At 36.7% G+C, this 25,253-nt stretch overlaps 1 protein-coding gene across 1 annotated transcript in view; it reads right to left on the bottom strand.

Annotated features, from left to right (window-relative positions):
• Window positions 1-16,158, bottom strand: part of PKHD1L1 (PKHD1 like 1) — a 157,128-nt gene extending 140,970 nt beyond the window's left edge. Inside the window, exons 1-5 of the mRNA XM_063079268.1 lie at window positions 16,086-16,158; window positions 14,056-14,145; window positions 6,187-6,331; window positions 5,067-5,175; window positions 335-392 (exon numbers count right to left, since the gene is read on the bottom strand). Coding sequence (XP_062935338.1) covers window positions 335-392; window positions 5,067-5,175; window positions 6,187-6,331; window positions 14,056-14,145; window positions 16,086-16,158 — 475 coding nt within the window. The remainder of the gene's footprint in view (window positions 1-334; window positions 393-5,066; window positions 5,176-6,186; window positions 6,332-14,055; window positions 14,146-16,085) is intronic.
• Window positions 16,159-25,253: the final 9,095 nt, after the last annotated feature.

Below are 25,253 nucleotides of genomic sequence, written 5' to 3'. Positions count from 1 at the left end.
TTTTTACATAAATACTTGGAAAAAAATTGTACCAGAATTGTCAAGGTTACAGAAAAGGGCATTCTCACATATTGCTGTTGGAATTATAAACTGATATAATTATAGTTATAATAGTGAACACTAGAAGCCAACTAAGGTCCAACAGGGAGAAAGTAAGAAATATTACAGTAGATTAAGGTGAAACCATTGAAAATCATTTTTTTAAAAGTATTGGTTGTTATTTTAATAACCAGAAAAATTCTATTTTAAAACTTTTCAAGTACTATAATAATTTTACATACTAAAAATTAATTACCACAAAACCAAAAGATATTTTAGACGTCATGTAACAAACCTGGAGTTCCAGATAAAGGTGTGATATTCCTTATTAATGGAGTTCTGAAACTTTTTGCCTGTAAAATAATAATGTGAATAAGCAGTCTTATCTCTATTTTGTTTCTAGTTTTACGGAATAGGTCTATTTCTTACATTTTATATTTCAACAATATCCATAATATGACTGTGAAAATAACTGCCTTTTACATAGAAAAAAATAAAGTTTAAAACATTTTCTGATTATTCAAGATTTTTTCCTTATTTCCTAAAAATCTTCTTTCATTTTAAAATGTTTTTGGCCTGAAATTTTAAAATTCAATTATCTTTTTATTAACAGTGTAAACCAAGCCATAGTAATAAGGCTCTCTTATAAAGACTTTTAGGAATTTGGTGGAATGAAATTAAAGAAAGCCTACTTTTGGTTAAGCCCATGAAGAAAAAAATGACAAAGCATGTTTCAAAAATATAGAAGCAAAATATAGAAAAATCCCAGCAAAGTGAGCTGTAGTAGCCAGAACTGATAACCTTCTAGCACAACAGAGGTATACTTCTTAAGAACTGTGACACTGAATGGGGACTGGAAGAGAGCAGAATCCCAGACAGACCACCAGTATGATGGAAACTTTAATACCTTGTGGTAGACAAAATAATGACCTCCCAAAGATATCCATGCCCTAATTTCTGTGACTATGTTATGTTACATGACAGGTGGTTGCAGATGGAATTAAGGTTGCTAATGATCTGATTGTAAAATAGGGAGATTATACTGGTGTGCCATGTGTAATCACAATGGTCATTATAAGTAGAAATGAGACAGACAGGAGTCAGAGAAGGAGATATGACAAAGAAAGCCAAGTCAAAGTGATACAGTGTGATAAGGTCTTGACCACCATTTTTGGCTTTGAAGACAGTGGAAGGAGACCATGAGCCAAGGAATGTGGGCAGCCTCTAGAAGCTGGAAAAGGCAAGGGAGCAGATTCTCCCTAAAGCCTCCAGAAGGAATGTAACCCCTCCCAGACACCTTGATTTTAGCCAAGTGAGATGCATGTCAGATTTCTAACTATAAGATTACAAATTTGTGTTGTTGTAAGCCTCTAAGTTTGTGGTGATTTGTCTGGCAGCAAATAAGAAACTAATTAATACCTACCAGTTACAAATACTCATGTACATATATGCAGCAGGAGGGAATCATGGTGAAGAGCCTAGATTCTAAAGTCAGGCTGTTCAGATTCAAATTTGAGCTCTACCATCCCCTAGCTGTGTGACTTGGGGTAACTAATGGAATTTCTCAGTAACACATTTTACTATCCATAATAAAGAGATAATAACATTAGTATTCAGTTATAGGAGTGTTATGAAAATTAAGAATCATAAAGTACTTAAATACCACCTGACACATAGTAAATACTATAGGAGTATTATTAGTTATTGTTATTCAAATAAACATATGCCAGCTTCCTTTTAAAAGGCAAAAAGAAATAATTACTGCAAAAGGGAAATATGCTACAATGTGAAAAAAAATTAATATTGAATAGGTAAAGAGCAGAGCTGATGGGCAATAAAAAGAATCCTCAGTAACCGAGATGCATCCAGAAGACAATTTACACTTAAATACAATAATGCAAAAGAAAGTGGATGGGCTAGAAACAGATCAAGAAGAGTTTATCTGCGGAAACACTAGGGTGCCACAGGAAACAGACAAGGCCAGAAACATAGGCAGCATTGTTAAGGAGTAATGGAACGGGTTTTCTTTTTGTTCTGTGGGGGAAGAGAGGGTGGGGGTGGGGGAGAAAAGAATGACCTCTGCATGAATATGAAAATAATACAAGCAAAATAACCTAGCACAATGTAGATTCTCAATAAATGTCAGTTGTACCTCCATTCTCATTAAGGGACCAAGAGAAAGATGCTTAGATTTCTTCTCAAAAGTAAAAGGACAGATCTTTTCAGCTGCTAAGGAAAAGAGACAAATTTTGAAATGTGGGGCTAAGAATGACTTCAGACTTCTTCTTTCACACTTTCGCATGGTAAATGGAGAAGATAAATGCTTCATGGGGAATCTGTGTAAAGTCATAGAAAGTTAAATATCTAGTCAAGAGTACTTTGGGCAAAATATAATGTTTAGAGGCCAAAATAACAGGAAGGGTACAAAACACCAGTATGTGTGCAAATGAATCTCTCTGAGTCTCACCTAAATGTATCCTCACTTAAATAATATCTGTAAAAAAATTGAAAAGTGCACATTAAACACTATATTTGTTTCTATTATAATTTGAGGGGCTAGATCAGAAACAGATTTTCAATTTAATATATCATTTGCAAAGATCACAAGAATAAATGAAGACTAAGCCAATTACTTTAGATAAAAGAGGGGACAGGTTCTGAAAATTAAGAATAATTAAAGATTCAGAATAACAGCAGTCAAAGATAATAATGGAAGGTATTAAACAAAAAATTAAAAACACTGTGAGAACTGAAAGTTATAAATATGTAATTTTGTGTAGCGTTTTAAATAACCCAGATAAAATAAACGTGCAAAATGTGTGTTATTAGTTCCTGATAAGAACAAAAAGAGAGACTAGGCATTTATGAATTTTTATAACCAATTTGACATTGCTGTCACATGTTTATTGTATTTAACAAGATATTGATTCTCAACAGATTAGAAATTTTTTGAAAGCGGATCCTTCACCATAGATACTTTAAGGCACAGTCAGCCAAGAGACAATAGAGATATAATTTCAAAATTTTAAGAGAAATTTATTTCCAAGATAACATTCTATACCTAACTAAACTCTCAACCAAATGTGAAATTTTAATATTGGAAGTGTTGTAATTTAATTTAGTAATGAAAAGATTTTTTTTCTAAGAGCACTTTACCCCACCAATGTGAGCGAGTAAATTAAGAAAGCAGAAGACCCAGGATTCAGGAAGCATATAGTGACTTTGGAGAGACAGGTAGGAGGTCCCCAGAAAGCTGGTGAAGGTGACCCCTGTACTGACTGACTGCCAGGCAGCATATCTAGAAAACAGACTGCCCAGATTGGAGCAAGAGGATAGAGGGATTCTTTAGTGATGTCTTCTAGGCAAAGATGATTTGATGAATTACCTAATGGTTTGAATATAATAAAATAAGTGTCATACTTCCAGTGGAGAGTTTAATACATACAAAACTAGCCAAATACACATAAAAGAGCCAATTATTAACTCCAGGGAAAACAAAATACTGTATGAGAGAGAAATTATACTTATAGTATATTACTTGGCTCACCTGTGAATATACTTACATAGACATAATAATGTTATGAATATGATCTCACTAAAAATTAGGGCATATCTAATTGAGAGAAGGGGTGAGGGGATATTTGTGTGTGTTGGAGGTGGGAGAAGGGTAGTAGTTTCCTTCCAAACACGGCTGTAATTTTTCCTCTTCCTGTGTTCTCACTCTGTGATGTGTCTTTGCAGCTCCTCTAATCAGGAAATGGAGCCTACTTTCCTGCTCCTTGAATCTGGACTGGCCTGGTAACTTGTTTTAGCTATTAGAATGTGGTAGAAGTAATGACACTTCTGAGCCTAGGCCTCAAGACTCCCAGCATAATTCTGCTCTCTTTAGGGATCCCTGCCAGTAACATGTGAACAGGTGTTGATTACCTGCTGGAGGATAAAGAGACCATGGAGAACCGCTTAGTTGTTCCAGTTGAGTCCCCCAGAATGTGAAACAGCCCAGCCAAGATTAGCAAAGCCTCCTACCCAACCCACAGCTGACCATAGACAAATGAGAAGGCCAGTAGAGATCAGTGTAACCCTGTCCAGAATCACACAGCTGACCCATGGTTGCATACGCAATATGTCATTGCTGTTTGGGTCACTAAGTTTTGGAGTAGTGTTATGCAGCACTACTGATGTCCTGATGTAGGAGTATAGGCACTAAATTCTCATCTTCCTTAGTAAGAACTAAATAGGTAGTAACTGAACTTTAAGGATTCTGAAAGAGCAGTAAGTAAATTTCTAAATAATAAACATATTATATAGAAACAAGAAAATACATAGCTGAAATCGCTGAAAGAGCTTGGCTATGGAGAATGAGAATGAGATGGGGTGAATGGTCAAGGAATCACCGTTTGTTTCCAGTTTAATCTTGTAGAACTAGCTCAGTTTTAAATTATGTACAAGTATAACTTTGTTAAATAAAATTTTTAATTTTCTGTATTACAATTTCAGACCATAACCCAATAAAATTAGAAATTATTAAAAGAGAAATAATTTAAGCAGATTTAATTGCATGGAATTAAGTTTTTTTTTCCTCAGTTTTTTCTTCATTAGAGAAGGAACACAGTACATCATTCATAAAACTTCCTGGCCCAGAACAACATATTAAAAAACAATCATTGTACAATGAGCTAGTGCTAAGATAGTAATACATGCAAAATATAGTTAAAAATAGATTAAAACACTAAAATATAGTACTTACTATGTGCCAGGCTCTTTCTGATCACTTATTAATGTTATATCATTCAATTCTCACAATGATGCTATAAGATAAAATTAATTTAAAGGAGGGGAAAACAGTCGGAAATGACAAACCAGATTCAATTACTACCAAAGTTAACTAAAACTGGAGGAAATTACCCTTAGCTACATGCTAAGTTTTAAGTGTGGAAATAGGTAACAATCTGCAAAATTAAAAAATAAAAACCCAGTTCTGAAAGAAAACAAGATCAATTATACGTAAAGAGGAGATCCCCACATACATTGAAGCTGCATGCCCAGCTGTTGATATGCCCTTTGCAGGTGTTATTTTCTGCAATAGGAACCCCATCCACGCTGACTCTAACAGTGTACGAATCTTCTGGCATTGCTCTAGAAGGTAAATGAAGAACATGAGAGGAATGCAATAACTCTTTTATTTCATGTATAGTAAAAGGAAAAATGCTGCCCCAGACTGCATGTCATTTCTGATAAAGAGTGTCTAAAATTCTAAGTGATGTCTAGTTAAATTGTTTTCTATATTACAGAAAGATGATATTTATCCTGAACTCTGTATTATAAATTCTAACATTATATACCTCAGACAAATACCTATTCTAACTATGCACACTGGTGCTTATTGAAAAGGACAACAAATGGAATAACAACAAACATATAATAATCATTTAAAATAGTAACATACCACGTTGGTACATTCCATTATTTCATGCTTTATTTTTTAAAAAGTATTAGTTAATCAAATTTCCCCCTAAGTAAGCTTTTACTGCTGAACAATAGCCAACAGTCGAATGTAGATGAAATCTTCTGAAATATGTGCTACCTGTTTCTAAGGTCAATATTGAAAATTGCAATTTAAAATTATTTAAATATTTTTTTTCCTAAGTCGCTAATAACATACATCAATTTGGGCTAAGAGTAAAGAACTTGAAATGTCACTATACAAAATGATTATCATTAATCTTAATAACTATGTGAAGATTTTGAACAAAATTAATCAAAGTGGACAGGAAAGCATAATTTTGGTATTTTGAGGCACATCATTACAATTTAATAGTAGCCATCTATCTTCTAAAGAGCTCAATAATGATAAGATAATAGCTCTAATAACATGGAAAAGGATACAAAATACATTTTTATTATGCCCATATGTGAAAAGAGTATTATAATTGAATATAATAAAGGGATAAAATAGTACAAACATAATAAAATAAAAAATAATGACATGGAGATCTGCAGGTGTATGTGAAAAAGAAAAAAGTAACTGATATTTAGAAAAACATTACTTAAATAGCCAGGGTTATAAAATTATTACAATACTAATATGAATAACTGTGATTTCTGATATAGTGAAAATGACATTTTTAGAGATACTTTAAAACAAACCTAGTATAGCATGTAATCTGAGTTGAATGACTTGCATCTTTTTCTACATCACAAATAATTGACCGGAAGGAAGAAACTAACTGCACACTGTTTCCCCACTCAGCGTTATCAACTCCATAGTTAAACTGGTTTGCTTGAGAAAAACCTGGAAAGGTAAGAAAATTCAATTGTTATTAATGGAATTCTACTTTCAGAGATCTAACAACTGTCACTCAGTTTCAAATTACTTAATAAATAATAACGAATAGTGCTGAAGTAAGCAGTTAACCTATTTCATATTTATTCCTAGGACCACAATCTTTGGAAGCATAAAAATTGGTCTTTAATGAATTTATTCATAAAAGTATTGCTTGAGAATATGTATATGCATATATACATACACACACACGAGGGGTCTTCAGAAAGTTTATAGAGATTCATATTATCTTTTAATTCCATTTTTCCACATACTTTTTGAAGTGCCTGTGTGTTTGTGTGTATGTGTGTGTGTAGCACCATCTGCTATATCTGGTGGGGATAACTGCTATGAGAAAAGCAGGCTAACGGGGCTAGAAAGAGTCGAGGAGGAGAACACTTTTTTATAAGGGAGGGGGTCTTTATCTTGAATTCCAATAAAGCTGTTTGAGAGGAGGACTCGCAAGCAGCTAGTTTGTTTGGGCAGTGATCCTTTAGGGATGAGGAAGAATAAGACGTGAAGAAAGAAAATCTGGGCACCACTGAGGACAATGAGCTAAATCTTGCTGGGAAATTTTAAAGGAAGTGTAGAATGCCTCTTCAAATGAAAGAATCAATGGCAAGAAGTATTTATTCATCAAATCTGGTCCCCACTGATTGAAGGTTCCTCCCGGTAGAAATAGCTTTTCCTGCACTTTCAGGCTGCACACTGGTATATGCTATACAGGTTCCAATGTCTTAAGTCACTGCATCAGAGAAGCCCTTGGACATCAACAAAGATATGTTGTGGGAACTTCAGGCAAGAAGCTGGAAGCATAGACTGAGTCAAAATACACAGGGAACTATTTGCCACAGCTGTGGCTAGAATTAGAAGTAAGAACAAGAGGACATGAGGCTGAATCTAAAGGGCATCTGATACAGTCTCACTTTTTTTTTTTTTTTAAAGATGACCGGTAAGGGGATCTTAACCCTTGACTTGGTGTGGTCAGCACCACGCTCACCCAGTGAGCGAACCGGCCATCCGTATATGGGATCCGAACCCGGGGCCTTGGTGTTATCAGCACCGCACTCTCCCGAGTGAGCCACGGGCTGGCCCCACATGCCCTACGTTTTAAGCACAATCTATCACCAAGTCTTCAAGGTGGTGGCCAGCTGAGAGCACTTCTAAAGGTTTAATATGAGAGAGTTAGTGGGACAAGCTACAAGCCACACCACTATAACTGGTTCTGAGGCTATAATCAATATTTACCAGTCCTCTTCTGTTTCACCCATTGTAAATTTCCCTTACCCTTAGCCAGCACTTCAGCTAATGGGGTGACACTAACTTTCATCCTCAGAAGTCTGAGTCCGTAAGTGCCTTGCCCTTGTTGAGCCATGGTTGCTGCAATTGCCCATTCACAATTATCACTGGACATGGAAGCTAAGAGATACCCCCATGAATACTCCAGACATACTCCACCCTATGTGTGTTAAGTAAAAGCAACCGTGCTTCTTTATGATCATCAGAATTGATCATCTCTGATAGTATACTAAATATGCTCGATGAATTCAAACCGATAAGGTAGTAATGGTAGTTTCAGTTCAGTGGAACCCATATTGTGACCCTTGACAGAAGCATTCTGTACTTGGAAATTCAGACCCCAAATCCAGCAGAACCTAAGATTGTGAGGACAGAAATCATCAATTCAATTTCTGGATCACTGGGAGTGGTGGTAAGGGGAAGCAACCCTTTATTTCCAGCTCCATGCATTCTATCCACTGAGAAACACTAGCATATGTCTGCCGTGATCCAATACCTATACCACATGATGGAGGACAGCATCCCATCCCACAGGATGTTGTTCCCAAGTTGGCATCTTGGCCATGGCTTTACTAGGCTGTTCTATCATTCTGTTAGGCCAGATGTTTAAGAATGACACAGGTTTCATGGTTATGTGTTCATTATCACAACTTTTTCAGTATAAAATTTATTTCTTGTTCTGAGACAATATTTCATGGAATCTTATGATAGTAAATCAGGATATGTAAGCTCTCAGAAGATGGTGCTGGCAGAGGCACTGTGGGAAAAGAAGGCAAAACACATATCTGGAGTATGTGTCATTCTAGTAACAATGAACTTCACTCTTTCTGTGAGAGAAGGGGCGCTGAGAAACCACCTTGTCACTAAGTAACTGGGTGGACTTCTAGAGGGCTGGTACCCTCAGTGTTGGTCTCTACTACTGGAAGGCCAGGTATTCACCAATATCCATAGAGAGGCTAGCCTTAGTGAAAGGGAGTCCATGGTATTGACCCACACACAGCCTCCGACCCATGGCCAGTCTTCATGAGCACATTTCCCAAGTTCCTGGATGAGAAATCCAATCAATTTGTTCCATCTCCTCTGCAGGGGATGCTCTCTTGTGGGTTCATTTGTGACACTTAGATCTGCAGACTTTGTTCTACCATGAGTCCATTCACATACCTCTTTCCAAGGTATTTTTATTTCTGATCTTCCGATCTTGTTTCTGCCAGCCTCTGACCAATTAGTCAAATCACCTGCCACTGCCCACATCCCATGTATATTCTTACCACGGCCCGCCTTTCCCTTCATATAGAGTTACTGAGCACATAACCGCCCACAGCTCTGCCTACCAGGGAGGTTGACCATGGAAAGTGAGTTAAGAGCCTAGGATCCACTTCTCGGCATATATTTATGGCTGAAATCAAAGGAGATGCTATAACGATGTGAAATGGGACACAGGAGATGTGATATAGATGGCCATGGGAGACTTTCAGAGAGGGCAAGCTAGCAAGCTATGAAAATATCTTTGGGAAGTGAATTTCTTAGAGAGAGGGAAGAGAATGTGCCAAGGCCCTGTGGTGAGAGCATGTTTGTGGATTTGAGTAATAGCACGTGTGATTGGAGAAGTATGAATGAGGAGAAGTGGTAGGAGAGGAGACCAGAAGTTGGAGATTTTAGGTGATTTTTATGAGTGGAGAACTACTAGAGACTTTGAAGCAGAGGAATGACATCATCTGACTTACATTCCCTGAGATTTACCAGCTGCTGTTCCGAGAACAGACTGGGGGCAGGAGTGAAGATGCTTCTCAGTGAGCGATGGGACAGATGCTTGGCCTGGGCTCAAGAGAAGACTGGAGGACAGTTAGTGAAGAGAGCGAATGTTGATAACATTTTTTTTCAGTTTTACTATAAAAGAAAACAAAGAAATGGGGTGGTAGCTGGAGAAGGGAGTGGAGCAAGGGGAAGTCTGATGATTTTCCTTTTCACTTTCAAATGGGAGAAATAGCAGCCTGTTTGCACGCTGATGGGTATGATCTAACAGAGAGACAAATGAGTGATGTTACATGGAATAGAAAATTATTTTAGTCTTACTATAAACATATGAAAATCCAAAACTACACTTGGAAGTAATTAAACATGGATTATTTTGTGCCACATAACAATATTTTATATTGTTGAGATTAACTGGATAACGTTCTATTAATTAAATCCTTCAATTAAATATTCCCCTAATAAAAATGTTAAAAAGATACTTAAGATTTTTCTAATATGCCGAGTGAATTGCACACATCTGTGAAGCTGTCTATATTATAATATTTTTTGGAACAAAGTTAAATTAGTAAATAAACAGGTTTTGCCCAGATTACTTCAAAATCTAAAATTCCTAAATTTTGAGTTCTAAAAATAAATGCATTTTTAAATATTATTTTTCTCTGAATATCACTGGTGCTTAACATTATACACCACTATAGTCAAATTGATGACTAATACTATCTTTGAAATTATGACAATTTTCCTTTTGTAGTAAAAGATTTGCATCCATGTTATTAATGTAATTTTACAAGCTATTTAAATTTCAGAACCTAATTACCTACAAACCATATCATTCCACAGTACAGTAATGAACTTAACATCAGTAATCAAGAAAGAAATGGTAAACCCAGAGAGGTAGATTTAACTCTTTAAATCTTGTGTATAATACGATTTGTAATACTATAAATAATACTATAATATGAATATTCTATTTTTAATAGTGATGCTATAAAAAGATAAATTTTTGGTATTTACCTTAAAATGTTAGTAGTCTTCAGGGATGTTTAAACAAAACAATCATTGCTACAATATTTACTGTCATTAAATAACATCTAATAGTTGAAGTGGAAGAATTAGAGTTGCTAGATATCTATGGGGTGACTGCTTTTTAAATCATTGAACATTTTCGGCATTCTACAAAGGTACATTAGAAAACATAACTATTGCCTAGTTTAGCATAGTTTAAGTAGGACTTCATTGTGCCAGATGTTCATCAAATACCAAAGCCCCTAAACTCCAGCTCTGGTGAAGCTGCATGTTAGGTGACAGTCCTATTTAATGGAAAGGATCCAGGCTTTGGACCCTGACATCCTGGGTTGGAATCCCAGCTCCAGCCCTTCCTTGCCAAAGTGACCATGGGTGAGATATAAACTCCTTTCTCAGCCTAGTCTTCTCATCAGAAAAAAGTGACCATAATCTATTTTACTGGATTACTAAGAATACTAAATGATAATTTATGTATAGTTCTTAATATGCTACCTGGCTCAATAAGATATCTGTTAAGAGCTCAATAGATATCTGCTCTTATTTATTAGTCACAAGAATCCTAAGATTTAGGTTCAGCACTAACATTCCTTTTTAAAAATAACACAGCATTAGTAAGTGGAAGGTCAGGATTCGAACCCAGGTTGTAGACGCCACTGCTATGAGCTTTTACCCAATGTAGTTTCCTCCAGCCCTTATGTTCTTAGCTCCTATCTTATCCTTTCCTTTATATAAAGGAAAAGTAAGTAGAAACTCAACAAAGGGTAGGAATTTTAATAAACACCACTTTATTTTCCTAAGTTCAAACCCTAACCAAAAGATTCATCCAGCATAGACTAAAAAGTACAAATACAAATATCAATTTTACATGTGAAATATTTCTATATTGAGTGTGCAGTTTTGAATCTAGAGAGGCAATTACTGCTAAAATAAAATTGTGAAAAGAGATGAAAACACAGAAAGGCAGGCTATTTGTAAACCCACTCTTTCCTTTGGCCAATTTCTGCTTATCTTTGGAGATCACATTGAGTTTGCAACACACAGAAGGGCTGCCAGCAACTAATTAAAGAATGGAAAGTTTTACTTGTGGTGTGGTGCAGGATGTGATATATATATTTATTTTCCTACCAGGTACATGTTATATCAATGATATGGTAACACAGATCTGTTCTTCAGCATTCCTTAGACAACTACAATTCTGAAAATAATGCCAACAAAAGATGATATTGTTTTTAGCTTAGGAGTTGCTATAATGTCAAATACATATATATGAAAATGTCTTAGGAATAAAATCTAGGGGAAAATATGAGCCACGTCAACAATATTTGTAAATATTTTCATCATAAATTCTGCTTAATAAAACACAAGTATAGAAACATGTCTGAATTTTTGGTTAATTCCAATGAGTTAAAAAGAAATACAAGGGAATCACTTTTTAAAAAGAATTTTAACTTAAAAGTATAACTCTAAACAAATAATTGGGATAAAGAAGTCACCTCTGGAAGTACTCCAAAGCACAAACATTACAGGAAAGGATGGGTGTACTCTGGAAACAGAAAAGGTTGAGGCTTCAGATGGAAATTCCTGACATATTGATGTATTTTTTTCTTTTGCAGAAAAACCGGAGACAGGTTTTGCCAGGCACGCAAACCTGTATCTCCTGATAGCAGCAATCCAAAAGTAACGCCCGTGCTGCTCTCATGCAAAATGTCATTGTTGTTAAAGTCAGCCTTTGTCTTGTACAATGCAAGCTGTTTTGGTTTTTCTGGTTTAAAATAAAAACAAAAAAGCAGAGCTGAGAATGTTTTAACCAACTTAAAAGTTGTAACATTCAAAACGATGGGAAGGAGAGATACAGTGTGATAGATGGATGATAATTCCTAAAAAGTGAAAACAACCCTACAACATAAATGCAAAAGAATAATAAAAATGAAATAGCTCTAATTTATAGCACATGTACTATATAATGGGTACCTTAGATACATCAACCTCTTCAATATTCACAGTAGCCCCAAGCAGTAGGAATTAATACCCCATTTTACAGATGAGGAAGCTGATGCTCAGAGAAGTAACTTGTTCCAGTCACATAATGTGAAGTGGAAAATATGGAATTGAAAGCTAGTCAGACTCAACTAAAGTCCATGTGCTTTCCATAATACTATAGAAATTACGTAATTCAACATTCCGTTTCATCAAATATTGTGTGCCAGACATTGTAATAGTGAAATAACTAGAAAAAAGAGTTGGAAGAAAAATGTGGCTTCTCCCATGTCACTAATTTTTTTTAGACAAAGACAAACTGATAGTTACCAAGGAAGACAATTGAGAAATACAAGGTATGACCATAAAGTAACAAAATCAATATAGTTACACACACTTTAGAACTTATCAGAAAGATAATGCTCCTCATCAAGATCAAGTCAGTCACCTTAGGAGACAATTATTTCTGTGATCATGCCATTGCTTGAAATACTTTTGCTTGGCCATCAAAATTGTAGAATTATATATCTTTGGTTCCTGAAGCACAGACTTTTAAATGAAGTAATGCAGTAGCGAATCTTTAAACGTTAAAACTTGCCTTTAAACATCAATATCATGTTTGGAGAGAGCCAAAAGTAATTTGGATATAGCAAAATATTAACAGTACATCTTTTTAGTGGGTGCAATTTCAGAGAACTCACTCTCTAAGTCAAACATTTCTATATTTTATTTTTTATAATGACTTTTACAAAAGTAAAACATTGTTAAAAGTCCTATAGGAGCAACATTTAGGTAATCATCTAGAATTTGCAATTCCATTTAGGGAGTGTTCATGCGCAATTGACATATTACTGCTTCATGCAATTCTAAAATTACATGCTTTGTCAACTCTCTGACTCCAAAAGCTTCTCATTTCTTATTTTTAAAGACCAAATAATACATTTTGTTAATATTCTTTTTAATGTTTCTTTCCTACTCTTCAAAAATTCATAAGTATCTGAATACTACTATCATTTATATTGCGAAGGCTTTATGGCTGAAAGAACCACATATTTCTATTTAAACCTAGGGATAGCTATTCATTAAATATATTTAGTGATTGCCTTCTATGTTTTCATCTCAAGATCAGGCAGTGAGAGAGGCAATCATACATAACCCATGCCTTGATGAAGCATATGATAGGAATTGGGTGTCAGGAAAAGAGATCCAAAGTTTTGCTTTCTCTTGCCTTTCTTCTTTCATTATCATTCCATTTCTCTATCATACCCTCTTATTAACATTGTACCCTGACACCCCTAAAATGTTTTATTTATATAAAAATAAGTGCTATTAGACCCATGAAGAATAAAGCAAATAATTGCAGAGTTGGGTTAAAGATGTTTCTTTCAGTTCAGACATTAAATGCAGATCTTGGTGTTAAGCAAGTAATTATAATAAGAATTCATATGATCAGGTTGGTAGAGACTCTTGGGGATTTCATTAACTACCAAAGGGGATGGAGTTTTACTACTATGGCCAAGTGGAGAAACAACTCCAATGTTTTGTTTTGTTTTCTTTTTTAAAACCATAAAGCTCTAAATGTGAAATAGTCTTTAAAATACTTCAGCCTTGGCAAAACAAGAAAATGGCAAACATACCTTCTCCTGTGATAGTCAGCCTCGTTGCTCCATTTATACTGCCATATTTAGGGATTATTTCTGTCACTCTGGGGATTATTTTAGGGCCATCTGGAAGATTATTAAAGTGTAGTAGAGGTAAAATTGTCAGGTTCCTCATTTTGAACAACAAATTTTGTTTCACATTTCTCAATGTTGTAAGAAAAACATTGTGAAGGTTATATGACTGAAAGTAAAACACACTCAGGTTTTATTTTTGGCTCTACTATTAACCAGTGACTTGACAGGGAGTTAAGCCATTAACTTAGTTAATACTGGCCTTACACAAAGCACTATCTCAGGTGCTACAAAGAGCAGGAATAATCCACAAATATTTTCATCATTCTTACCTACCATATTATATATGTATATAACAAAACATTTATTAATCCTTAATTTCATGTAATGCTCTGCTGACTGCAGATTCATAGCTATGTTTAGCAACCCACATAGCAACAGACAACTCAGGTGGAGAAATAGGTCATTCTAAAAGCACATAAGACGTGCAACACTAGGTAGGTTGAAAGAATAGTCCAGGTACAAAGAGGAATGTTTTGTTTTAAGAAGAAATTGTTTTCTGTGACAGAGGGAGAGTTCACGAGAGTTAATTTCTGGGATCTTTCTAGCCTCCTGACGATAGTGAATTCTTAATTCACTCAACAAACAGTGTTAGCTTCCTAGGGATACAGACATATGTAACAGTGTTAACTTTTCAAAAGCTTAGCTTAGACAGTAGGGAGTGACAAAAGAAAACACAAGGGCTATGGGTGACTCAGAAAAGACATTTAACCCACACGGCTTGGGCCACATTGGCTTCCAGAAAGAAAAAAATGCCTTGCCACATCTTGGAGGGCAAAAATGAATTAACTAGCCTGGAGCTACCATCAGAAAAATGAAGCGAGTTCTTGACAGTGGGAACTGCCTATGCAAACGCAGGGGTGAGCTGCTGCTTTGGAGAACTGCAAGTCATTCTTTAAAACAACTCAGAGATACACAATAGCTAGAAGTGTTTATTTTCTGCTTAAACCACACAGATCGGGTCATTATTAGAGTCCTAACAAATTCGCAGAGTGGGTAGAAAAATTTAAGTGAGGACACAAAGAAAAGCCACAGAAATTTTTAATTGTTTGAAATGGATATAGTAAAAAAAGGTTAAGGGAATTATGATTGTATAGTTCATTCCTGCCTGGAAAATATTTAGTGTGGACTTCGGCTATTACAGCAAAACTCTCCCGCATAAAGACCAGCTCCCAGCCCCCAGACCCACTGTTTCTGTACTTCGGGTCTGTCTTTGCCAACAGATCCAAGGTGTTCCTGCTTCCAGCGCGCTCATAACTTCGGGCCCCAGACAGCCAAGAAGAGTAGGAAACTCCAGGGAGGGAGCCGGATCCTATCTCCAGACGGTACCGCTCCTCACCTATCTCAGGTTCAGCCTCTCCTTATCTCCCCAGACAACTCCAATTTCTTATCTTATCAAGTCTCTTCCCAGCCCTCTCCTGGGTATTACTTTGAAGACACAGGACAGCTGCCAGACACCCTGGGAGTGACTGACACCTGCCACAAAGACCCATTCTTGTCCTACGGGAGGACACTGCCCTCCCCGTCAGCGGGGAAAGGGACCTAAGAACAGTGAGAGGAGGGAGGACTCAGGTTTTGTCTTCCCCCCATCCACCACCCCACCCCCCAGCCAAATTTCAGTCTCTTAAATTGTGTCATTTGTGGCGGGGGTGGGGAGGTGGGGTGGGGGTGGGATTTTCATAATTCAAGCAGCAACACTGATAAATTAAAAGCAATCTCTCGCGCTCTGAGTCCCTGTCTCTGTCTGTCTCTCTGTCTCCGTCTCAGTCTGTCACCCCTGCCTTCCATGTCCCCAGGATCGCCAGGCAACCGCACCCACAGCCTTGGCCCAGGGTAGGTGCCAGGTGGTCCCACCTTTCCCGCGACTCCAGGCGCAGGAGAGGCGTCTACGCAGACCTCTCCTGCTTGTCCCCCTGGCTCCCCGACCCGGTTACCTGTGCGGGAATGCGCGGCACAGAGGAACAGCCCCCAGAGGCCCCAGGTCCCCAAGAGCCGCAGGTGTCCCATTGCAAAGCCAGTTCCACCGAGTCCGTGCTCGCCGCTCGCAGCCACCGCCAGCGCTGGAGCTCGGCTCGGGACAGCGACTGGCTCGCGCACCCGATTCGCCACCCCCCAACCCCCTCCCCCGAGCGCCGGCGAACTTGGCCACCAGAGGCCCGCCCCGCCCCCCCGCAACCTTCGCGGGTGAACCGAGCCGGCCCTGGGCCAACCTGTGATCAAACCTCCACACTCAAACCTTCAAACGCTCATACCCAGGTGCTGACGACCCAAGGTAGTCCCAATAGGCGAAATAGCCCTACTTCCTTTGGCGAAAGGGATTAATGGTCAACTTCTTCGTATATCCCGCTGTTTTTTGTTTGTTTGTTTGTTTGTTTGTTTGTTTGTTTGTTTGTTTGTTTGTTTGTTTTAAATTCTGATCCTGCATACTTGCGTTTGCCTGTCTGTTTGGTCATTGATCCTCCCCAGTTGAGCCTGTAAGCCCACCTAATACACAAACTCCCCTTCACATTCACAAAAGATCATGCTATCCCCTTGAATGACAATCACAATATTATTTATTGATCTCTTTGTATGTCCTAAACTCTGTGTCTAGTGCTCTATAGACAGGAACTCACAATAGTCCCAATAGGACTGTTACTATTACTATTATACCCTAATTGTTCCCAACAGTAGACTTAGGCACAGAAATGTTAAGTAACTTGCCAGGGCCATACCTAAGTGTACAGTGATGACTCAAGCAGAGTGACTCCAGAGCCAGTGCTCTTATCCCCTCCACAGCCCCCAATTTAGTTGACTTCTGGTGACCACTTACCGTTGGCATGGAGGGAGGCCTGGCACTGTGGGCCTGTTTCTGGACACGCCAGGTAGCAGAAAAATGAGACCTGAGTGGCCCTGCAGTTTATCATTCCCTTGAGAATGAATGCTCCCTTGAATGCTCCAAGGGCTATTCCAAATCCTCTTCACTGTTCTTAATATCTTGACCGCATGGTCCCCTGGCTGCCCAACTCCTTCTGTTTTACTAAAAGGTGAGAAACTCACCCACCTCAGCTTTTGGTTTCTTCATTTTAAAATGCTCTGTGTTTTTACAAGATACTTAGAAATATAACAGTTGAATACAATGCATAAGCTTTGACTGGATCCTAGTTTGGGGAGGGGGAAAAAAAGCTATAAAAGACATCTGGGGAACATTGAGGGGAACTGAGTATAGACCAAGTATTAAAGGACATTACAGAAGGACCCATTTTGGTGTTGGTATAACACTGGCATCATACTTAAGTAGGAGAATGTTCGTTCATACGTTTTGGATTTGCATACTGAGGTATGTGGGGTTGGAAAGTCATGATGTGTGGAGTTTACTTTAAAATTGTTTGACAAAGAGAAGATATCTTGTTGATAAAGCAAATTCTGGCAAATTTTGAACAGTTTATGAATTTTAGTATAGGCATGATCCTTATTACTTTTCTGTATGTTTGAAATTTTTCATGACTAGAAAGTTTTCAATTCTCTTTACTCACTCTCCATTTTTCTTTGCTTCATCTCTTCTAGGAAGAAGTTGTTTCTTCCATGACATGGTTAAGCCCTCACTTGTGCTCTTTGTCAAAACTCTTTACCTCCCATCTTCCAGGTATTACTCTTAACAATTTCCTCCCATCTCACTTCTAATTAATCCCCTCTATCCTTTTTCCCTATTTCATTAGAAAGTTATAGAGAATCCATTATTTGAAAACTAAAAACAACTCCAAAATCTTCATCCTTTTTTTAATTAAGAAGGTGTCTCAAATTTGTTATTAAACTTCTTGAAAGAGCTGCCTATTTAGCAAAGTCCTTGTCCAAGGTCACTATCCATCCACTCAATTATCCACTCAGTGGGGCCATCTGTTCTCCAAGCTCTGTCCTAAATACTTGCTGCGGGATGGGGGAAGAGTAGAGATTGGGGGGTAAGATTGAAAAATAAAATATAGAAACAAAAATAAAAAAGAAAGATAAAATATAGGCCAACTAGTTAAATTTGAATTTAAGGTAACATTTTTTTATAAGTACGTCCTGTGCAATGTTTAGAACATATTTACAGTAAAAATTATTCATAGTTTATCTTAAATTAAAATATAACAGCTTTCTGTGTTTTTATTTACTAAATCTGACTTTAGTTTGGAGGGGCGAGAGAAAAATAGGAGAAATAACTCTAAAATAAGTAAAATAAATATAATTAGACCTTGTTCTTGAAGAATTTATGTCTATCTGGTTGGGATTAAGAAAATAATTTTGTTAGAATCTGGTTAATTATATCCATTGCATAATTTTTTGTGAACTGGCTCCCCATGTCACCACTATACTGAAAATGCCTACACTGATACCAATGACCTTATCTTGGATGTCTCTGTAGCATGTGACACTGTTGACATCTTTCTTGAAATTTCATTCCTTGAACAGTCTTAGGCTTTTTCCTATCTCTCTAATCATTTCAATCTCATGTTTTTCTCTTCTATCTTCTTCCTAAAAATTGGTATTCGTCTAGGTTCTGTTCACCTTTCTCTTCCTTCTATCTGGAAGCAGGAAAATCAAGCAATTGAATACCAATTTGCCAATTAATTATTTGCCACATTTACCAGATTTAGAGATTGTAATGTTAAGTAGTAATACTTAGCAGCTTTACCAAGAAAAATTCAGTGGCATTAACGAAAATATTCAATTAAAGCTATTATTTGTGAAATGTGTGCGTATTTCAGTATCAATAACCAAAATAAAATTTAATGTGGGAATTTTTGTATGGAACTGTTTTGGCTAATTATGATTTTCTTAAAAAATACTTTTGAATTAAAGTTAAATTAAGTTAACCTAAATTAAATTTAGGGATAATTTCCCTAAAATGTAATTGAAATACATTTTAAGTCAAAATTCTGATTTCCTTCAGATGCTTTTGAATTTATAAATTAAAATAAATATGAAGAATAGGCTAAATAATAGTAAAAGAATGTTAAAATGCTTTTATTATTAAAAAGTATGAAATATCATTTGAAAGCATTATGAAAGAAATCAGAAGTAGTTGAAAAATCTTGTCTCATGGTATACACTGAAATTGTGATTTCTAAGGAGGAGCCTTTGAAATAGGCAGGCTTTCTGTAGAAAGAACCCGTATAGTTTATAATAAAAAGAAAAATGCTTCTACATTTTTGATATACCAATAAAGTGATTAAGAACGCTTTTACGTGGATTTCTGTTTTGCCACACTTTTGACATTTTTAAGATTCTTTCACCAAAGTTTCATGTAGGATATTAACAGGCAAACAACATACAATATTTGATATATAGTGTGGTTACTTCTATTGTGTTTTTTTCATTTTTCTACTTATCCCATACTAATCACATGGTTCAGTATAGCAGTCCCTTCCAGATAGCCTTACCTTCTTTCATACCTAGCCTTTCTATAACAAGTTAAACATATATACAAATATGTACATGTGTATATATATTATAAACATACATAATACACATATTGCATGTAATAATCAATATTATACATGTATAATTGCTCTTTATGTATCACAATCAGTAACCAAAATCAAACAATCCTGTTAAAGCTGGTAAATATTTCTGTTAAACTATAGTCATTTAATTTGGCAAATCTAGTAAATTGGGCATTTAGCAAACTGATCATTTGCCTAATTGACTTCAGGAAAGTTAATCTCCAGCAAATTTGCTTTCTTTCCTGTCTCACAATACTAAATTTCTTAAGAAGCCAAGTACCATAATTTGCATAGATAAATTTTTGATAAATTCTTGTTGAAAGAATGAGCATCTTCAACAGATTTGTCCCTTTAAATGGTGCCTATTTATGTGATAAATAAATGTCCTGAGAGAGATCATACCACTGAGATTTTTAATCTTAAATTATTAAAATAATTGATGGGATAATATCATAATAAATAATTATAACTAGATAGAAATTTAAATAACCAAAAGGTCATCTTGGAATCAGAAAAAGTGGTTATGTAATTTATGTAATTTATGATTTAAATTGTATTCATGTTTAGAATCGTCAAACCTTTACAATACAGACTCATTATAGGAAATGGACACAAGGAAACGGTGAAAGGAGAATTCTGATCATTAAATCCTGGGTTTCTTTTGGAGGTTTTCAAAAATCCAGCTCTAACAAAACTGCCTATAGGGCTGGCATCATGGGCATGTGATCTGTGCAGTCTCATAGGGCTCCATTCTCGATCTAAGGCTTTGCTATCACAATCTTGATATCCTTAATACTTTTGAACAAGTTTCCCCACCTCCATTCTTATTTTGCATGAGACCTCACAAATTATGTAGCCTGTCCTTCTTGCCTGTATGGTGAAAAAAGTGACAGATTTTAAAAGTGTTGATCCCTTGACTTAAAAGCAATGAAGAAGTGAGAAGGAGTTGGTAAGAACTCTTGCAGAACTACAGGAAATAAAGAATTCAATTGTGTCTGTTTCACTTGGAAAATGAGCTGTGTGTTGGGGCCAGATTTCAAAACTAGACCTGATTGTGAGAGATGATGAAAAAAAATGAGTACTTAAATAGTTAGCCTTCAACGAATATTCAGTATCCTAAGCATTAAGAATATGGCAGTGATATCCTCACGGAGCTTATATTGTTGATGGATATAGACTATAAACAACAAAAATGAGTAAAATACATCATATGTTTGAAAGTAAAAAAATAAGGCTGGGAAGAATGTAATGTGTATACATGTGTATGTGCTGTGTGTTTGTATGTGTGTTGGATGTGATGACATGTTAGGATGAGTGGGAAGTCCTTACAAAGAAGGTGAATTTTGAATAATATGTGAAGGTCTGAAGTGAGCAACTCAGCCATGTGAACATCTGGGATAATGCCATTCCAGGCACCTGGAAGAACAAATTCCCATGCCCAGAGGAGGGAGTATGCCCGATGTGTAAGAAGCAGGGAAGTCAGAGTGACCAGAGTAGCCAGAGTGGAGAGAACAGCAGGACAGAAGAAGATATGAGGTCAGAGAAATAGCAGGAGGAGGGGCAGATCATGTAGATCATGAATTTGACTCTGAATGAGATGCGAATCCACTGCTGAATATTGAACTGAAATGTGACATGATCCAAATTATGTCTTTAAAGAAACACCAGCTGCTGTTTTGTCACACTGGGGCAAGAGTGGATGCAGGGAGATCAACTAGAAATCTCATGCATATAATCCAGGCAAGAATAATGGTAGCTTGGCCAAGGGTAGTAACAGTATTGGTAGTACAAAGTGGTCCAATTCTGGATACATTTAAGAGGTGAATTGACAGGATTTGTTGACAAGGAGGATGTGCAGTAAGAGAAAAAAAGGAGGTCAAACATGACTGGAAGAGTTTGAGTGTCAACACCTAGAAGGATGGAGGCCATTAACTGTTCTGGAGAAAAATGTATAAGGAGTAGATTTGGGAGAGCGTATCAAGAGTTCACTTTTGTATATGTCGAATTTGTGACCTTTTAGACATCCTAGTGGAGATGTAAAATAGGCAGTTTGATTTTTGAATCTAAAGTTCAGAGACAAATCTAGGTTGGAGATATCAATCTGGGAATCATGAGCATATTTTTTTAAAAACAATGAGACTAAATTTGATCCTCTAGGGAGTATAATATAGATAGAAACATGAAAAATTCTAAGAATTGAGCTTTGGGAAACTCCAATATTTAGTAATAGGAAAGATGAGGAAAAACAAGTAAAGCCAAAAAGGTCAAAAAGGCAGCAGAAAAATCAGGTGAGAGTGTTGTCTTGGAAGGTAAGTAGAAAACATGTTTTAAGGAGGAAGGAGTGATAATTCTATCAACTGCTGCTGCTATGTCTAGTAAGATTAGTACAGAGAATTACCTTTGGATTTAATGATGATTATAGAAATCCTGATAAGAGCAATTCAGTAGAGTGGAGGCAGTGAAATCCTGATTGGATTGAATTCCTTAAAGAGTAGGTGGGGATAAAAGCCCTGACTGCCACAATAAGAAAGAATTGAAGAGTCAATAGACCAGGGAAAAATAAAGTAACCACAGGGAGGCATTAAGGCTATTGGTCTCAAGTTCAAGTGAAACCAATGAGCATGGTAGTATTTTTTTCTCCAGCTACTTTGAGGTGCTTAGGTGTAGGCATGAATCTTGTGCAGAGGAACAAAGAGAGAGAGAGTGAATGCTGGATTACATTCATTGATTTGGAAGTGCGCTGACCAGATTGCTATTCCTGAGGTTTCTATCTCCAAGTCTTAGAAAGTGGCTTGGTTCTCACCTGTTTTCACACTTTTATTTGCCAGGTTTCCTGAAGATAATGTGAGTGTCCAATATTCTTTCTACAAATTTCCTTTTGCTTAAGTTTGCCAGAGTCAGTTTCTGTCATTTGCAGCCAAAAAAAATCCTAATTAGGATGTTGGAAAAATTCAAAATTAATTCTTTCAGTAGCTTGTTTTGCCTTTAAAACAGAACCTGCCTATTGTATCAGCTTTACTGATAATCAACTGCTCTGCACTCCCGCTTCTGTAAACTGTGCTTGCTTATCACAATAGCTACATGAACGCTGAGAAACAAAACATATTACTGTACTAGCTATATGAATGCTGAGAAAATGAAACCTAAAACCCAGAAGAGCTTTCCTATATAAACTCTGTAAGACCTAAATTCAGGGCTCAGAGCTTGGAGCGCTAGCTTGTCTGGGCCCGTCAGTGTAATAAAATACCAGACTCTTCAACCCTCTGAGTGCTGATCCAACCCTCTGAGTGCTGACCGCTTCTTTGTTGAGTCTGTTCTATAACAAGGAAACCTTTTTATCAGTAGAAAATATTTTGGGGGTAATGGTAGTGAGCAGTTTTATTTTCTTTCTCTATTTCTCTTATTTTCACCTTTGGTTATTTGGCAGTGCTGTGGTCTGAATGTTTGTCCTTTCCAAAGCTCATGTGGAACTTAATCTCCAAGATGGTATCCGAAAGATGGGTCCTTTAAGAGGTGATTGGATCCTGAGAATTATGCTCTCAGGAATAGGTTAACCCATTCGTGGAGTAATGGGTTAATGGTTTAATGGGTCACCACAGGTGTGGACTGGTGGCTTTATAAGGAGAGCAAGTGAGCACATAAAAATGCTCTTCCCCCTCCTGTCAGGTGACACCCTGTATTACTCCCCACCAAGAAAAAGGCCCTTACCCTCACCAGGTATGTTCCTTGGACCCACTTTCCAGCCTCCAAAATTGTGAGAAACAAATTTTGTTTCTTTATACATTACCCAGTTTCAGGTATTCTGTTATAAGTGCCAGAAAACAGATTACTACAGGCAGAATGGAAAGGTCTGGTATTATGACATTATATCCACTTCTGTATATTTGATAAAAAAGGCATATTCAACTGTGTAAAAGCTCTAGGTGTTTGTAGCAAGCTGTGTCATCATTGTCTTCTATAGCAAAAGTAACTTTTTCTTAGCAACACTAACAGTGAATAAGCCTTATTGGTACCTACCTACACAGACTGATAATAGAAATTAGCCTTAAATGGCTGTTCAAAAGTTTGGTGGATTAAATTGGGGACAAGAATAGAAACAAGACCAATTAGGATGCTGTTGTGGTGGTCTACAGTAGAGATGAGGAAGGTGAAAATAGAATGGCAGTATTAGAGTTGTTGAGAAATGAGCAGATTCCTAGATTTTGGTTGGAGACATCACTGCAACTAAGTTTTGAAATTATATTTTGGAATGGACTTGTGGGGTAAGGTATATCTAGGATGTCTTAAGCTTTGTGTGTTAAAACCTAGGTGGATGGTGGCAGCATTTACTATGATGGGAAAGACTGGAGGAGGTGCAGTTTTGGGGTAAGGGATCCAGAGTTTTGATTTATCCACCTTGAGTTTGACGTGCTGAGTAGGAGAAGGGTTGCATTGAAGCTGAGAGCACAGGCTTTGGAGCCAGACTGCCCGGGCTCCATTCTTCACTCTGGCAAAGTTAAACAAGCAACTTAACATCTTTGCGCCTCAGGTTTCTTTTTATGTAAAATGAAAATAACAGAACTTACCTGACAGGGCTGTTTGAGAATTAATTGAATTAGTAACTGTAGTGCTTTGAACAGTGCCTAGCATATGGTAAGCTCAAAGAATGCTAACTATCTTACAAACCAAGTGTAAATAAAATGGGGGAGCCATTTATCAACATATAGATGGAAGGTAAAGCTATAGGAATGGTTGAAACCTCTAAGGGCAGATGTTCCTGAACTTGGATGGGGAAAAAAAATTACAGCTTTCTTTTCACTTTCCCCTAACTGGAATTTTGCATACCCTTTAATTACTAATGTAAGCAACAAATCCTGGTGGTATTATCAGTACTTATGATCTGTCACCAGTAGAAATAACAGATATTTTCTGATTATTACAGTTGTTGGAGATATCTTGAAACATCATTTATGGTTATCACTACTTACAGGAGTTATTAGACTCACAAGACCATGCACGATTGCCCTCTTTCTGTCTCAAATGCTGGTGCGATGTGCCTGGCCAGCTCTCCGACAACACATGCCTCAGAGGAGTTTGTCTACCAAAATATGAAGTTACACACCTGTACACTAGTGATCCAGACCTCTGTGTCACTTTTTAGCATTCTCTATGTAAAATTGTGTTGTTCAATGCCTGGAAGGAGGTGAAAGGTTTTCACTGTTTGTTAAAGTGTTATAAAACTGGACAGTTGATATAAGAATTTTTACCTCTCCATAGGCAACTCTGCATGGAGCTATACAGCTCAGACAATGTCAAACACATTTGACTGTTGAGACAATTGTTAAAGTGTGTGAAAGTCATTCATTATTACTAACAAATTGTGCAGTAATAAAGGTCTTACAAAGTTTGGTAGCTTCTGTGAGTGGTTAAAGTTTCTTTCATTTCAGTTTTTGTTTTTTAAAATATTTTTTGTACTTGAAATGTTGTAAAGGAGGTATTTGTAATTATTTTTCCATGAATATGTGGAATGGATCTGTACATTTAAAAAATAACTATGAGAAAATTGTGAATGATGTTAAAAATGAGAACTGTTATTTGTAAGAAGTCACAGACACAGAAAGCCATAAAATTCTATGCTCAAAAATACTCACATTGCTA

The sequence above is a fragment of the Cynocephalus volans genome, chromosome 15, assembly GCF_027409185.1.
Source record: "Cynocephalus volans isolate mCynVol1 chromosome 15, mCynVol1.pri, whole genome shotgun sequence".
Taxonomy (NCBI): domain Eukaryota; kingdom Metazoa; phylum Chordata; class Mammalia; order Dermoptera; family Cynocephalidae; genus Cynocephalus; species Cynocephalus volans.
This window is presented reverse-complemented; position numbering and strand designations above follow the sequence as displayed.